Source organism: Pygocentrus nattereri, chromosome 17, assembly GCF_015220715.1.
Source record: "Pygocentrus nattereri isolate fPygNat1 chromosome 17, fPygNat1.pri, whole genome shotgun sequence".
Taxonomy (NCBI): Eukaryota; Metazoa; Chordata; class Actinopteri; order Characiformes; family Serrasalmidae; genus Pygocentrus; species Pygocentrus nattereri.
In genome coordinates, this window is record NC_051227.1 from 11,245,000 (window position 1) to 11,258,113 (window position 13,114).

Sequence of the window (13,114 nt, forward strand, 5' to 3'; positions counted from 1 at the left end):
TTGCAACATTTCACCAGTGCAGATCTGAGAGGGAAAAATTCATGAGCTGACTTGTAACTAAGTGTCCTGTGGTGTCCTATGACAGTGCCACGTTTACTGAGGTCTTCAGTGTTCCCAGCATTAATAGGTCAAATGCTTAATATGCTTATACACTTGTAAGCAACGGGTGCAGTTGAAACACATGAACTTTATAAATAGACAGTCTGTCCACATACTTTTGGCCATATAGTGTTGGCATACACTTTGGCCATACACTTTATTGGCTAAGAACAAGGTACAAAGATTACCATCACAGTGCACTCTTAACATTGCCAGGGGTACAAAAATGAAACCAAAGGATCGTGAGTGGGAGTTTTCAGTGCGTTCTTGTCCTTCACTTCACCCCTCTGTACACAAGCTCGGCCATGCCGTCGCGGATGCCCCGGATGTACTCGAGGGTGGCGCGGTGTATGCGGTGCTCGTACAGGCCAGAACGGCGCATGTGGCGCAGGAAATTGGGCGCCCCGGGGAAGATGACGTTGTCTGCGAGGACGACAGAGCCCTCACCGAGCAGGCCGCTGCCTTCCAGCATCTGCAGGTCGGGCAGGTAGCAGCGCTTCCAGTGGTCCATAAAGACAAAGTCCAGACGCTCCACGCCATAATCCTCACGCAGCCGAGGGATCACCTCGTCCGATGGCCGCACGATCAGCTCCACCTGCAGTGAAAAAGAGCCCTGATCTGAAGAATCTCAACTACGTTTTAAAAGGAACGAGATGTACACAATCACTACCCCTAACCCCCAACCCCCACCCCAACCCCAACCCCAACCCCAAACCCAACCCCCACCCCAACCCCAAACCCAAACCCAACCCCAACCCCAAACCCAAACCCAACCCCAACCCCAAAGATCAGCCAAGACATGTTTGAGTCCCAAGTTTGCTTCATAAGTTTTGCACTGGAGCTACGAGGCTAATGGAAGCTTTTGCCTCACCGATGAGCTCAGTGCTAACTGCAGACTACAGTTAATCTCTAAAAGACTATCTGATGTGGCTCCTGGCACCGTATGACATGCTGTTATCTATACAGAAATGACACGAGTGTCACATAGCTGAACATTTGTAATAACCTTCTTGAAATGTTTTTCCATCATTTTGTCTATTGATTCCATATCTGCCTACACAAGGCCTGGCTGGTCATAGATTTCCATTAAAGAACACACAGAAACTTCAATTTAATTAATGCAACCATGAAAAATGGCAAATTCATGAATATTTTAATTTGGATGTTTTTCAGCAACCAATCATTCTTAATTCACCAGCCAGAAAATCAGCTGTGGAAAGGTGCAAGATTGGCTCCAGTAATATCTGTCAGACAAAGGCAGCTGGACCCAGTAATCCTGGATCCGGCACTTTTCTACAAATTTCAGTTCATTTCCATTTTTTTTCCTGAGTTTAAAATACTTAAAAATTAAAATAATATCAAATATAAAATGTGCCACATTTTATGTTTTATGTGTTCCCCACAATATTAAATTCAGCAAATAAACATTAACTGTACATTATAATATGCACAGGCCTATTCTCTGTAGAAGGAGTGTCAGTGTATTCTCAAAACATGTCATTTGTTTAGCGGCACCTAAACTCCCTCACCGTGTCATCATCGAACCCTGCCAAGCGGATGACCTTCTCAGCCACCCGGGCGTTGCCCTCATCCATCTCCACCGAAAAGAGACGTGCTCCAATCGGGAGGGAGCGGGCGATGCGCACTGCAGTGTAGCCGCAGTGAGTTCCCAGCTCTAGCACCGTCAGCGGGCAGTGCTCCTTCAGCAGTCTGTCCAGGATCATACCTGAGTGGACAGGTGAGGTGTTTGAGCTCCAGACATCCCGAGTACACCCCTGACACTTCACACCAAGGTGTAACCTTTTTTTAACTGGAGCTTTTTAAATTGGCCATATGCTGACTTTGTGCTAAATACATAACAAAAGCAGCAGGACTGAGTTAATGAGCAGGTAAACATAGGTCAAAAGGTGTGTAGTGACGCCAAGGGTAGTGTATTTCTAGAATTTCTAGTGAGGAATTATTAATGTCTTCCAGGTTCCACCAGGGGGTGCTCCTGAGTGAGTCCAAAATGAATGGGTTCCTATGCAGCTTTTAGTAATTGGGCCTCATTCACCAATCTCTTCATAAGTTTGTTCTTAAGTGTGTTCCTGATAAAGGTTCTGAGAAAAAGTCTCCATCAGATTCATGTCGTGGTCTTAAAGCGCAGAGCTGGTCCCACCTATGTGCTTTTGAGTGTGTGTAGATTCTGTTCTATCCTAAGAACAAACCCCAGGTTAGAGTCGCTCTGGATAAGAACGTCTGCCAAATGTAAAATGAACCACATCAAGCTGCCATTGCTCGTGTGCAGTCTAGTAACCGTGGCTGGACCAGAAAACTGGCGACAAAAAAATCCTCCATGTTGGTTATCAAGCTAGCTTACTTGCTAACCATAAACAGCAACAGCACAAAGCAGATTATAATAATAAAAGAAAACCCACACTTGCGGGAGTCTAGTGCTGAATACCGATCTGTAGCTAAATACTGTGGCCAACATTAGGGTGACCTTTTTGCTGCTGCAGATAGCCAAAGAGCTAACATGGCTAGCTGGCTTACTCAGAGTACTTAAAGAGTAAATAGTACCCAGTAGCACTCAGGAGCACTCAGGAGTACTCAGTAGCACTCAGGAGCACTCAGTAGCACTAAGGAGCACTCAGGAGTACTCAGGAGTACTCAGTAGCTCTCAGGAGCACTCAGTAGCACTAAGGAGCACTCAGGAGTACTCAGGAGTACTCAGTAGCACTCAGGAGTACTCAGGAGTACTCAGTAGTACTCAGGAGTACTCAGTAGCACTCAGTAGTACTCAGGAGTACTCAGTAGCACTCAGTAGTACTCAGGAGTACTCAGTAGCACTCAGGAGTACTCAGTAGCACTCAGTAGCACTCAGGAGTACTCAGGAGTACTCAGTAGCCCTCAGGAGTACTCAGTAGCACTCAGTAGCACTCAGGAGTACTCAGGAATACTCAGTAGCACTCAGTAGCACTCTTATCAGTCTTAACACCGCAATCTTATCATTCATGACTCGTCATCTCAGACATAAGTCAGTATATCCAAAAATATGTATAAAGTATATATATAGGGCCAAATAAAGGGCTCTTTAACTGTGACAATAGCAAACCCATTTTGGTGCTATATAGAACCTTTTTAAAAAAGGTTCTTTAGAGAACTACATCCATGGCAGAGAAGAACCATTTAACAGTGCAAAGAACCATTTATACATTCAGATGTTTCTTTTTACCTTTCTTAGGCCCAATGTGGCTGATGAACTCCACTTTGCTGCACCAGTGATCGAAGGTATCTAGAACGCTGTCTGGATCACCTGCAGTGGCATGTGTCAGAATGTACTGGTACACCCGCTCTTCCCTGCTGATCCCTGTTAGCAGGTCCTGCACCCAGCGAACCAGCACAGCCCGGTAGAACAGCACAAAATAGTACCGGTACCGGATAATCAGTGTCAGCAACAATGGTAAGAAGGCCAAGGCGATGGCTGGAGAGACCATATCTAAGGGCCAGACCTGCAATTTAATTCAAAACAGGGCAGTTCTGATTAAAACATTACAATCCATTCGCAGGTATTAGCACATGCAACACGTGGCTGAATCTCAAATGGCTCTCAGTTTCCTATAAAGTGCCCCAAATGATGGGTAGGCAGTCGTGCAGCTGATGGCTGAATATAACCGGGTTTATGCTCTGATCAGGCATATCATCCTTGTTTCTACGCTCACTGGCCATCTTATCAGCTCCACTTACTGTATAGCTGCACTCTGTAGTTCTACAGTTACAGACTGTAGTCCATCTGTTTCTCTGATACTTTGTTACCCTGTTCTTCAGTGGTCAGGACCCCCATGGACCCTCACAGAGCAGGTACTATTTGGGTGGTAGGTCATTCTCAGCACTGCAGTAACACTGACGTGGTGGTGGAGTGTTAGTGTGTGTTGTGCTGGTACGAGTGGATCAGACACAAAATAAATGATTAAATACATTATGCCTGAACATGAGTGTGTTTTCTAAGGTCAAGTTAAGGACATGACTGAGAAGGCAGAGATAGCACAGCCGTATCTCTAAACAAGGCTGTCTTCTCTAGCTGTTAGCTAGAGCAGCTACCAATGAACACACAATATCAAAAACATAAATTTAAAATCTACCTTGGCTGATTTTTTTAATGATTGTTTATAAAATATGTTCCTCTGCGTGCCGCAATATTTTTTGGGCAACACCAGTATTTTCAAATACAGTCCTACATTATTTTAGGCCAAAAACTACGTAGAGAGTTGGGAGGCATTTAAGTAGTGAAAAAGCACAGTAGTGTGAATTCAGTAGTGCAGGCAATGAGTGGGTAAGGAGGTCTGCCGTGTGTCCTGAGCCTGGGGCCTGACAAAATATGGGGTTTTAGGCTGATTTTTCTGTTACAACTTCAGGCTTGAAGACGCTTGAGACTCTCTACAGTTGTAAAAAACGCAGAATGAGAACTGTTTAAAATTCCAACGTTTTCATTGTAGGGATATTATAACCTGGTCGTTACATCAGATAAAAAGCATCATGCACAGTGTAGAGCTTGCATTAGTACTTTGAGGTATGATAGCAGTAGCGCTGGCACTTTGTCTCTTTAGCCATTTTCCAGCAGCTAATAACCAGAAAGAAACGTCTAAGCCTGACCGTAACCCTAACCCAGGAGCTTAATAACCAACCAAGTCACTGTAAAACTGTGTCTATGGTAAACCATCCCTGTTTACATGTGAGTGGGTTCGGTTTGTACTTGGCTTTCTAACTCATTGCTGGAGGTGCAGGTCAGACTCGGGCTACAATTTCATGACCTCCAGTTTGTCATTACCCAGTTCAGGATTTGCAAAGCCTGCTACATTATTAACAAGCGCTAATGGCTTGAGTAAACCTGGGAACTAGCATGCTAGCACGCTAATGGTGACTGTAAAATGCCTCAGAAAAGCCAAGGCTGGTTTATTTGTTTGACTTTTCACGCATGAATTTAGGCCTAAAGCACAATGAAGATTTAGACACCACTGCTCCACTTCAACACCGCTTTACTTCATCTTGATTAGCGTAGCATCGAGCCCTTCTTGAGATGGATCATTTGTCGGAACAACAAACAAAATTAGACCAGCTTGAATTCCATTCTGGTCTAATTAAGCTGGTCTATGCTGGTTTAGCTGGTCGCTTAGCATGGTCATACTTGTTGACCAGCAGACCAGCATCCAACACACAACATTCTGCTGGTGAACGACAATGCCGCTCTATACTGGTTTTTCTAGCAGGGTGTAATCTAAGGCTTTGAGAACACTCCAAGAAAAAAGTGCCTCAGTGCAGCCTCATATTTCTGTGAGTTGTTGTTTTAATCCAGCTAGGCTTCAAGCTGTGTGTCATTCCAGAGCATTTTTCAGGCAAGAGTAACCAGAGACGGCGTTATCTAAGACCAATGTGGACATGAGCTGCTGTCAGGTCAGCCAGCTACACTGAACGCTCACCAGGCATATAGTCCTGCTGGATTATCTCTGTGATAATATTCATCTCAGTTGAGGTACGTCGGTACTGAGAGATCATATTTTTGTGTGGACATATTTTTGCTGTGACCCCTTACATGGCCAGGAGGTGACGATGGGTCACGCGATTTTATTAAATACATCTACAACCTATGCATAACATCCAGTTTTCATTGTAGTCCACATAGTTACTGTATAATAAAAGTTAAGATGAAAAATGTGAGAGTTTTATTGTTTAAATGAAGCAACCCTCAGGATCAGACCAGAACCAAACACTGTTAGAATGTTTATGAAAATCACCAAGTACAAATGTGAGAGTTTGAGGTGGATGTAGTACACAAACTCAACCACAAGGGTGATTTGATGTTCTAACTGTTCTAACAGTCATCAGCAAGTCGTGCAAGAGACTATTTAAAAGCATTTCGTGGCTTAGATTGCAGAATCTCTTATGTGTAATATGAAAGATAATATTGTCTATATGGATTTTTTATTTATTTAAAATGCAGTAGATACTGGTATTAAATACAGATAATAAATAATGCCATGTAGCGAGCATATATTAACAAATTGAACCCTAAATGCTAAATATCATTCTCAGATAATGTTCAATTACATGTAACAGTGAAGCTGTCATTGCTACTACCTGACACAACATTTGGCATATTGTTTGATGCCATGATGACTAACTAGAGTACAAATGTTAATGGCATGGTCACGTCAATGCTATGTAGCATGGCTCAAGTAAAATCTTACCAAAAGAAAAAGGAAAACAGCAAATTGAACTGGACACACTGAAGCACACTCACCTTCCAGCAAGCGAGCTGACAATATAGTTAACTAGTTAACCTTGTGGGGCAGATGAGTGCTGCCCACCAGTCGATGAAAACAAACCATACACTAGAACTAAAGCTCAGCTTAGTGACGTCTACAAGGCACTTCCCAAGCAAAAATCCCTCCCAAACACCCAAAACAGCTTTTACCTATGAATCTTCTTTGGCTTGTAAGATGACCAGGATGAAGGACACGGGCAGCGATGGGAGTGAAACTCTTCCTCTGTGTCTGTGGCAGGTGTGGAGGATGATTAGTCAAGTTGTAGCCAATCAGCTTCATGCTGTGAATTATTGAGTGGCCCCTGTGTGCTCTTCTTACACTGTGTGGAGTCAGAGTGGACACTGCTGAGAACAGAATCCCCACACCCTCACCTTTCCACCCCAACTCCTACTGATAGCACATCCACACGTGTCCAGTCACTTATGGGGGGCAGACTTCAGCTGTAAAAGTTCTGTATGTATATATATTGGCGAACCCTGACCGTCAGTTTGGGCCATAAAAGTCAACACTCGGACGAAACATGAGAAAAACCCCACACCTACAATAATGCTATCCTTCGCTAGCCTTCCTATGGGATTCTAGTCATTAGTTTGCGCTAATAGGGATCCACATGACCTTTTTTTGGTGGTTCTAGATCATGCACAAACATTTGGTGCTTCTAAAAGACATTCTGTCTTTTACTTGAAACGTGAGACAAACATATTAGCATATATACAACCTTGTAGCAGTCATAAGCTTTGGTGTGGAGCTACTGCTGTTTTCCATTTTAACATGGGTATTGATTAGGCTGCTGCTCATATTCAATCACTGACTAATTTAGAACGTCCAGAAGGCCTAGAGTGATGGTTTTTCTTACTAAATTGGTCCTGCCCAACAGAAATAAAAAATATTGATTGATTCCTCTGTCACTTTGTGATTAGGCTGCTAGTTAATCTAATGTCTTAGGCCTTCTCTTCAGCTCCTGAAGTCCTAACCAATAGGAGAGCTCATTTAGCTTTGTCTAGATACCAAAGAGAAAAACAATTGCTGATTGGTCAACTTTCTGCTGGGTGCTTCAAGACTGTAACCCTTCTGTTTCTGTCTATTGGCAGTAAAACAGGCGCTGTACTATAATAACTGCAAATAAATACAAGCATGATTCTATTGAATGAAATGAACTATGTGTATTTTTTAATTCCCAGAAATCTTTAGGCTTTGAGCTTCCCCCTCTGCTACATATGCTGGGCTTAAGGCCAGTACAAGCACCGTGTGGTGTGCAAAGTAACAGGTGTGGAATGAAAGAGGGATTGGGTTACGTCTGCCCCCGGCGCCCCTCTCCAATAATTCTTGTGTTTTCTCATTCTTTTTATTCATGCATGCGCTGAAATACGTGACTATGCTCTTTAAAAAGATGCCACAAATGGTGGCCATTCATTCAGTGTTTTATGGTACCTAAAGTGGTGACGAAGAAGTATAAGGAAGATACAAAAGCAACTTTATTGGAAAAAAAAAACATGCATTTAACAAAACACATGAAATGGTAAATGAAACGTGGGTGAAATTTAATGAAAAAGTTTTAAAAAACGACAGCTTCAGAATCACTGATGATTCACTGCATGCATGACCACCAACACAGACCATTTGCCTGTAATAAGATTTGGTTGAACATCAATTTTTGTTTGAATATAAATCAACCCCACTATGTAACAGAACCGTACACTAAGCTCATGTTATGGCTTTATGTTTGTGTTTGCTTCTATACATTATACTACATTAAAAATACTTTAACCCAAATTAAGCAGGGAGCAGTCAGCGTAGCTCATTTGCTTAAACCTGGCTTAACTAATGCCTTATCAGTGATTCAGATCTGCCTCTAAAGTGGTTGGTCAGCGTCCATATCCACAATGGTAGTGAATATACACAATGAAGTAGCATGGACCAACACGTGGAATGCGCTCAGTCGTTCAGTGCAACTCACATCGCTGTGGAAATGCTTATTATTCAGTAGTTTCACTACAGTAATAGCGAAAGTCGTCTCATGTATGAAGGACGCTTCTATTCATAATGTTACACGGAATTTAAACAGAGGATTTTAATGTCAGCTTTTGCTCTTTACGTGTTAAAATAAATGCGACAGCACTAAGAAATGATATTATAAAAGTGGAAAAGTAATTAAAAAGTTAAATTCATTAGCAGTGACCTCAGCATGGCTGTCTGGTCAGTTTCCTAATGAACTTTTTCAGCTCTTTCTCATTGCGAGACCACTTCATAAGTCTGAAGAGAACCATTCGTCCATCCTGCATGTTCCCCAGGGCCAGCAAGGGTCCCACCACTTGTCCTTCTAGTGCTTGGCAGGAACAGTTTGTAGCCTCTGGTAGCCAGAGGATGCTTTGCTGCATCGCAGTCTGCTGCTCCTGCTCACTGCCCTCCCAACGGAGGATACGGCTCCTCCCCTGAGGCACCACACGCAGATCCACCCCCTCCAGAGTTGAGGAGCCCATCTGAAGCCTGAAAGCTGAAGCCGAGGAGGACAGATATGAGTGACAATCATACAAAGGAAGAAAGGTTTCATTCACTGCTGCCTTTTGTGTTCTGCATATAAAGCTCATGTAGTTTTAGTGGCAACATAACAATCAAACACTTAAACGTGGTCCTCGGTATCCGTTCTACACAGTATTTAACTTATTTGTTACATTCTTTAATGGAAATTACATTAACAATACTGAGAAAGTCAACATCTTCTTGTTATAAACTTTTTACCTCTCGCTTGTGGATTCCTGCTGAGGTTTATGGCTGTTTCTTTAAATGACCCCCTGCTGGAGAATCTTCAGGCTGCTAGACAGGAGTTCAAAATCCACTTCCACACGGTTTACATGTTCAAAAAACTAAGTATTTCCAGTGATTATAATAGAGGAGCTCTGGAATTGAGCTAAAGATGCCTCTGATACACTATAGTATCAAAGTTATAAATATAAAGTTTTATATTTTCATAACATTTAACACTTAATGTTATATAGCAAATTGCTTTAATATTAAAGTGGTGCTCTAGTTCACTTTGTCTACATGGTGATTATTGCCTTTGGAGCATCATTAGCATTATTATGTTAATTCAAAAGCATAAATTAAAAGCATATATAGAAAAGAACTCCTTCTGTTATGAAGAGTGATTGGTTTCAGTCAAGGTCAATCATTTTTATTTTGGTGCATCGTTAGTTTAGAGGATTGCACAGGCATGAATTTGAAGCCTGAACCTGACCTGTACACGCAGATTTAAGATTTGACGCGACCCAAACTGACTTACTGTTACATTTCAGGCCCCAACAAGGCCTGAACCTGAGCGCATGCACTAAAAATGCATTAGGGCAGGTATGGTTTTACAATGCTTTGCTGGTTTCTAAGCGTTTGAGATCGAAAGAAAACGAAAGAAAAAAACTTTGCTCACTTGTAACAATGATTGATTTTCACAGATCTGTGTCTCATTGTTTCTGTGTTTAATGGTCATCAGTTATTACTTAAATACTTCTGTCCAGTGACCAGATGTTTTTTTCCTTTTCTCTGTTTAATATTTAGATTAATGGTATAATCACATTCTCTGTTCATCTTGCACTGGTGTTATTGCTTTACTATCCGGTGTCGACCAGAGAAGGCTGGGGTTCTCTTTCTGAGTCTTGGTTCCTTGCAAGGTTTCTTTAATTTGCTCTTAGGGAGGTTTTCCTTGCTACTGTCGCCCTTGTTTATGGGGGCTTGGGCCCAGATTTTTCTGTAAAGCTGCTTTGTGACAACACCTGTTTATGCTAGAAGAGCATCAAAGGTGTAACTGGTTCTCCAGACATGTATTCTAGACATGTATGGCTGCATCGACGTACCAGTCCTTGAACAGTATGCTTTTTATGGAATGTATTGACCAGGTTATAATGATTCCACAATGAGGATGTGCCTCAGTCTTTAGTCTGAACCTCAAGCCTGTTGTATGTAAGCAATCGTCCAGACTCTGGCCCAAAGCCTAGTATCTTTCGGGCCCTGATGGGCTTGATCCAAGGAGAAGACATCTAATTGTGTTGAAGCAGGTAAAGCAGGGGATGATGCAGGGGTAATCCAGGTCACTCTAATCACAGAACGTTCCTGGAGGAAGGACTGATTCCAGTTCCTCAATGAAGTTATACCAAATCTCAGAGAGCATCTGGGGTCCAGACTACACAGGGATCAGTTAATAAAGCTGCCTGCCATTCGTCACTCGTAACACCCAATTTAAGAGAATTGCCGATATGATCTTACATCACTGACCGCACTTACCGAACTGACTGCTGCAGAAGTTCTTCTGGATGTCACGTTCTCCTTCTGATGCTGGGCTGCAGGCATCACATAACACGATACCTGAGGGAGAAGAGAAAGGGAAACTCTGTTACCCAGAAAACACCACGTGGTTCAGTGGCTTTGTGGCCCGATTTTATTTCCTACAGGATTAATTGCCCTGTTTTTCCTTCAGGACCAGATTCGAAGAAATGTGTTGTGTTGGAGCTGGCGAACAGTTTTCCACAAACAGCAGGTACAACTCCTCAGCTAAAACATGTTCGCTTCTTTAGTTTAGCGCTGGAGCTACACGGCTAACGTTGCTGACAAACACAAAGTCAAATCTTAATCCAGGTTTAGACACTCAGACTCTGATTAATCCAGGTTTAGACACTCAGACTATGACTAATCCAGGTTTAGACACTCAGACTATGACTAATCCAGGTTTAGTCACTCAGGCTGTGACTAATCCAGGTTTAGACACTCAGACTATGACTAATCCAGGTTTAGACACTCAGGCTGTGATTAATCCAGGTTTAGACACTCAGGCTGTGATTAATCCAGGTTTAGACACTCAGGCTGTGATTAATCCAGGTTTAGACACTCAGGCTGTGACTAATCCTGGATAGAAAGTCATAATTATGGACTTTCATACTCATACGGTGGTTTAGAGGTAAAAATGAGTAATAAAAGAAGCAAAATTCCAAAATTTCCAAAACACCCAAACTTATTCTGCAGCAAATGGCAGCATTAGGAAAAGCATTTTACCCCTGATGGAAACAAAGTGGGCTGCAAAAATCATATTTTACGCATTTTTACTTTTATCACTTGCAGTTTGTGCAGAAAGTCAATTCACCACAATATTACTCAAAACAGTTACCAAAAATATGCTTACCCTAAAAGTCCTGATCAACAGGACTTGACCATTTACATACAAGCCTGCAACAAAACACAACCCATAATGCTTAGAGTATCTGCTGAAAAAGCGCCTGACCTCTGTCCTTCTCTGTAACCTCCACACGTCCTGCGTCTTCAGCTCCTGGGATGCACAACTCCTCTCTGGCTGGAAAGCGGCTACAGTTGAATGCCTCTGGCCATGGGAACCCAAAGGCACTCATCACCGGGAGGCACCCATCCCGCACGGCGGCGCAGAGGCTTCGGCATGGAGGCACAGCTGCCGAGAGCTCCTCCAGGCATGCGGGAGCGAAAAGGGAGCAGAGGAACTTCCTGGTGTCACTGTGGCAGCGTTTGCTCACCAATGGTATCCATGCTGCGGCTTGCTGCTGCGCCTCCTTCACGCTGTCGTGACCCAGGAGGTTGGGCAGCCTCAGGGCCTCGTACCCGATTCCGTGGCACAAGCCCATCGTGCTCGGCACGGGTTTGCAAACCGAGCGCGTTATGCCGAATTCGGCCGACGTCACAAAGTCAGAAATGACACTGGCTGCTACTTCATCTAACTTAATGTCGTCATCCGCCTTAAAAACAAGGCCGCTGGAAGCTAGCACCAGCACAGAGAGAGCCACGGAGCGACCTGCCATCCTAGCCAGCATGAAGGCACCAGCTGACCTAACTAGGTTGGAGTGCTGACAAATGTTGGCAGGTCCTTGTCGAGTCGTAAAGCCTGAATTTTTACGGGTTTATCACCAGGAAGCAGACAAAGTGGTTGACACATCTTTTCCTTGGGTGCCAGAGAAAATACAATCGCTACAGTAAGGAGAAACAGTGTTGAAGATCGTGGTGAACTAAATAATATTCCTACAGCTCTGAACAGTTGGCCAGTAGAAGCCTGCTGGTTAGGAATCCTGAGAAATATGTCACTTATTTGGACTGAACCTGGATTTAAAACTGATGCTGTGGCCTTGAGCTGGGAGAACCTGAAACTGAGCCAAACTGGAGGAGTCCGACTGGGGCCTGTTCACCGTGCATGAGCATGTGTTTCTAACGATTCAGGTTTCACGGGACCATGATGCACTGCGGGCGGATTCCAGTCGGACCACTCAAACCACATGTCTGAGATGGTCGGTGTAAATGCGCAATTGGGTTAGCAGAAATGCGTCTGCTGAGCGCTGACCAGCCGGTGGGAGAATAAACCACGAAACGAAAGATGGAGGATACGCGAGGCTGGAGTTCCCCAAACCAGAAGTCTTCATGCACACCAGGTGGATAAGCGTCCAGGCCAAGCGCGTCCACTTGCATCAGAGTAAACACATGTAAATCAAACAGGGGATGCGTTTTAATTAAAATTATGAAGAGATTTCAGTCAGAGAGAGCTGATTGGTTAGTGTTACTGCTACTGAGAGCTGATTGGTTAGTGTTACTGCTACTGAGAGCTGATTGGTTAGTGTTACTGCTACTGAGAGCTGATTGGTCGGCGTTACTGCTGCTGAGAGCTGATTGGTCGGCGTTACTGCTGCTGAGAGCTGATTGGTCGGCGTTACTGCTGC

General features: G+C 43.5%; 2 protein-coding genes across 3 annotated transcripts; both read right to left on the reverse strand.

Moving 5' to 3' along the window:
• Positions 1–206: 206 nt before the first annotated feature.
• On the reverse strand, positions 207–6,695 carry tomt (transmembrane O-methyltransferase). Of its 2 annotated transcripts, none has more exons than XM_017682874.2 (4): positions 6,551–6,695; positions 3,314–3,590; positions 1,629–1,825; positions 207–694 (listed from the first exon to the last, which is right to left on the reverse strand). In XM_017682874.2, the coding sequence occupies exons 2-4, from the start codon at positions 3,573–3,575 to the stop codon at positions 374–376; spliced, it is 780 nt and encodes a 259-aa protein (XP_017538363.1). In that variant the 5' UTR covers positions 3,576–3,590; positions 6,551–6,695; the 3' UTR covers positions 207–373. The 2 variants fall into 2 exon arrangements, with proteins under 2 accessions (XP_017538363.1, XP_017538364.1); XM_017682875.2 differs by lacking the exon at positions 6,551–6,695 and adding an exon at positions 6,377–6,496.
• A 1,246-nt stretch (positions 6,696–7,941) lies between these two features.
• On the reverse strand, positions 7,942–12,885 carry sfrp2l (secreted frizzled-related protein 2 like). The gene is made up of 3 exons (XM_017682873.2): positions 11,665–12,885; positions 10,674–10,754; positions 7,942–8,895 (listed from the first exon to the last, which is right to left on the reverse strand). Exons 1-3 carry the CDS (start codon positions 12,218–12,220, stop codon positions 8,582–8,584), a joined length of 951 nt encoding a protein of 316 aa, XP_017538362.1. The 5' UTR covers positions 12,221–12,885; the 3' UTR covers positions 7,942–8,581.
• Positions 12,886–13,114: the final 229 nt, after the last annotated feature.